Source organism: Manihot esculenta, chromosome 3 (genome assembly GCF_001659605.2).
Source record: "Manihot esculenta cultivar AM560-2 chromosome 3, M.esculenta_v8, whole genome shotgun sequence".
Classification (NCBI taxonomy): Eukaryota; Viridiplantae; Streptophyta; class Magnoliopsida; order Malpighiales; family Euphorbiaceae; genus Manihot; species Manihot esculenta.
The window spans coordinates 237,827-240,967 of NC_035163.2; the positions used below are offsets into that span (position 1 = coordinate 237,827).

A 3,141-nucleotide genomic window follows, 5' to 3' on the forward strand; every position below is an offset into this window, starting at 1 on the left:
GAAGCAACCGAAAGAAAATATGCATTGGAGGTTAATGACAGACAGACAGACTATTAAAGTTGATAAATTCATTTGAAACAACTTCATTACTTTACTACTACTTTGGCCCCATCTACAGAAAAAAAATGGGAAAAATTGAAGTGACAAATGAGGCCAAGTGAAAACAAAAATGGATTGATAAACTATCTGCACATAGGACTTTGAGGATGATGAGATGGAGTTTGCTGGGTTTTGGAAGAGCAATGTCCCAACCCAGCACACTCCTGCAAGAAATACACATTCTTTTCCTCTACCAGCTTCAATATACTCTCAAAGACTGCAACCTCGCAAGGAATTCTGAGAACCCCCGTTTGCTGAAACCCGAATTCCTCTTCTGCTTCTCTTAATAGCAAGTGAAATGCTGGGTGACTCAAATACTCAGTTGGGATTACGAATTTCTTGAGCTCTTCTCCAACGCATATGGCTAGGTAGCCCTTTGGGACGGCAGTGCTAGAGGTTGTATCTGATAAAGAGAGCGTCCTCTTCAGGAACTTAATGCTTTTACTGCTGTTGCCATTAGTGGTGGTTGGTGTTGATGAAGTTGCCAATTTTCTCCACTTCTTCAAGATCTGTTGAAGCCTAACAATTTGTCTGATCTTGTTAGGCTTCTTGGAATCCATGGTGTGCTTCCTGTTGGGGTTATGTTCAGCATTGGATTGCTTTCAACTTATAGGAGTTGGTTTGTTAGGGCTTGTTTTGGAATTTTGAGTTCATTTATTTTAATCAATATAATAAGGAGATGATTTAGTAAGTAAATAAATAGGTGATCAGAGATTCCAAAGAATGATGAAAATTTAGATTATAACGTTTGACTGCTCAAGTTTCCAATGCAAAAACTGACCCCATTCAAAACCGAAAAGGGCCACCGGATGCCTCCTACTCCTCATTTGTACTATTAATATCCCACTGGTTTTTTTATAGGGTAATTTACATCTCAATTCTTAAATTTTCACTAAATGCATATATTAATTTTGGAATAAAATTTAATTTTGGAATAAAATTATAGAATGAAAATAATATTATAATTAAGTATCTTAGGGCGGCATTTAAGGCATTAGGAGAAGAGAAGAGGAGGGAGTCCCCATATGCCCCATGTGATTGTAGCTTATAGGGATGGGATGGGAGTATTAGATTAAATTTTACTCATCCATCCCACCAAAATAAATTTATTTTTATTTATTTGTAAATAGATTATATTATAAAAACTAGATGAGGATGAATATCTTCAAAATATCTCCCATTCTTTTTTGTTTTCCTCTGTAAAAAAAAGCATGTGCTCTAAAATTAATTGAATAAAAGACAGAAAAATTAATTTGAAAATACTTATGCAAAAGAAATTATTGCGGGTCTTAAGCGGCCAACACGTGCACAGGAATTGCTTCTGAATTATTTATTTATTTTGAGAAGGATATTTTCTTAAGCTGCATTAATTGTATACCTCTCATTCCATCATATAAAAATCGTACCTACATTGGATTGGTACGTACTCTGTCTGTACAATTCATTCTCTCAATTTTCAAATTCGCTCTTCCATTTTATTCATAATTATTTAGCTTAAATGACTAATTAGCTGTCTCGTTTAATTAGTACTATCATATATATAATTGCAAAATGGATCCCTTTGATTTTCTTTTTTTATAAAATGCTTATAAATTGAAAAAAAAAATTAAAGTCCAATAAATATATTGAGGCAAACAAAAAAGTTTCAAACCTAAATTCATACGGTCTAAAATCAAATCTTAAAAATTTTAAGTCCATATAGATTCAAGCTAAACTAAAAAATCTATTAAATTCTAATTTATAAAAAATTAGAAGAATTTTAAAATCATTGTTACCTTAAAATATATAAAAAAAAGGCTATCGAATCTTATAAATAGTATAAAATATATGTAAAAAAATCTATGATCCGTAAATTTCATAACTCGAAAGATTTTAAAAGTATACAAAAAAATCAAGAATTAAATCAAAGTCTTTGTCTAGATCAAGAAAGATATGAGGTGAAAAATTGTCATAAATTTTAAGACTTGAAGTTTGACCGTCAAATAGAGAGAATTTGACCGTCAAATAGAGAGAATTTGACTGTCAAATAGAAATAATTTTAGTAGAAAACCCTGAAATACTCCGTATTAATGCAAAGCGAAATCCTTCCGTTAGTCAAAAAATATAAACAATCCACTGAAACTCAAACAAACAAAGAGTGCCACCAACAGAAAAAGAATCATCCAAAACAAAACCATTATCTTTATTTTGTTACATGCTATGACTTTTATTCAGTTGATTGAAAAAGCCCACCTTTATACAAATAGAAAAAACCACAACCAACAAAAATTACATATAAATAGATTCTCAATCACAATAAGCTCATATTTGCTCAAAATTATTTAAAAGAAAATTATTTATAAATCAACTCGCTCAAAGAAAGAGTAAAAACATTTACTTCTCTTAATAACCGAGAAATATTATTTTTTAATTTAAAAAAAGTAAAAAACACGTATAGTAATAAAAAAAAGTGAATTAAGTCGAAGAAACGAGACTCTCCCTTATAAAATCTAAAAGAAAATGAGACATCTTTTATTCATGTTTTATTGATACAATTAGTTTTGTTGAGATGCAAAACTTGATGAAAATTTCATAATTTTATAAACGAATTCAAAATCAATGCACTGAAAACTATAAGCAGTTTTTTTTCACTTTTTTCAAATACAAAATATAATTAATTTGTAAGGCATGATAATTGAAGTATTTTTTTTTAAAGAAAAGAAAGACAGACCTCAAATGGGGAAGGAAGAGAGTACAAAGTTAAAATTAATGAGATGAAGAGATAGATTTATTAGCTAAATCTATTAATTAATTAAAGTATTCCCTCCAACTCTATGTATATAAATATATAGTCAAATGCAAGAACGATTCCTTCAGAGCTTGAATATCACTCAAAACAAATTAATCCACATCAAAGAAAAATAAAAACTTTATAATAAATAATTAATTTTTTAGGGATGGTCTCCTGTTGGATCCATCTCGAGAAAGGCGAGGAGGTAGGCAAGAAAGTATGACTGTTCTCTTTCGCTCCCAGTTCGGCTAGAAGTTGTTGTTTCAACTTCC

The 3,141-nt window shown here is 30.4% G+C and overlaps 1 protein-coding gene across 1 annotated transcript; it reads right to left on the minus strand.

Annotated features, from left to right (window-relative positions):
- Positions 1-671, minus strand: LOC110612337 (auxin-responsive protein SAUR50). The gene has a single exon (XM_021753093.2). The coding sequence runs from the start codon at positions 657-659 to the stop codon at positions 183-185; it is 477 nt and encodes a 158-aa protein (XP_021608785.1). The 5' UTR covers positions 660-671; the 3' UTR covers positions 1-182.
- Positions 672-3,141: the final 2,470 nt, after the last annotated feature.

Coding starts and splice junctions, on each gene's coding strand:
- LOC110612337 (XM_021753093.2), bottom strand. CDS start 659: ATGGATTCCAAGAAGCCTAACAAGATCAGACAAATTGTTAGGCTTCAA.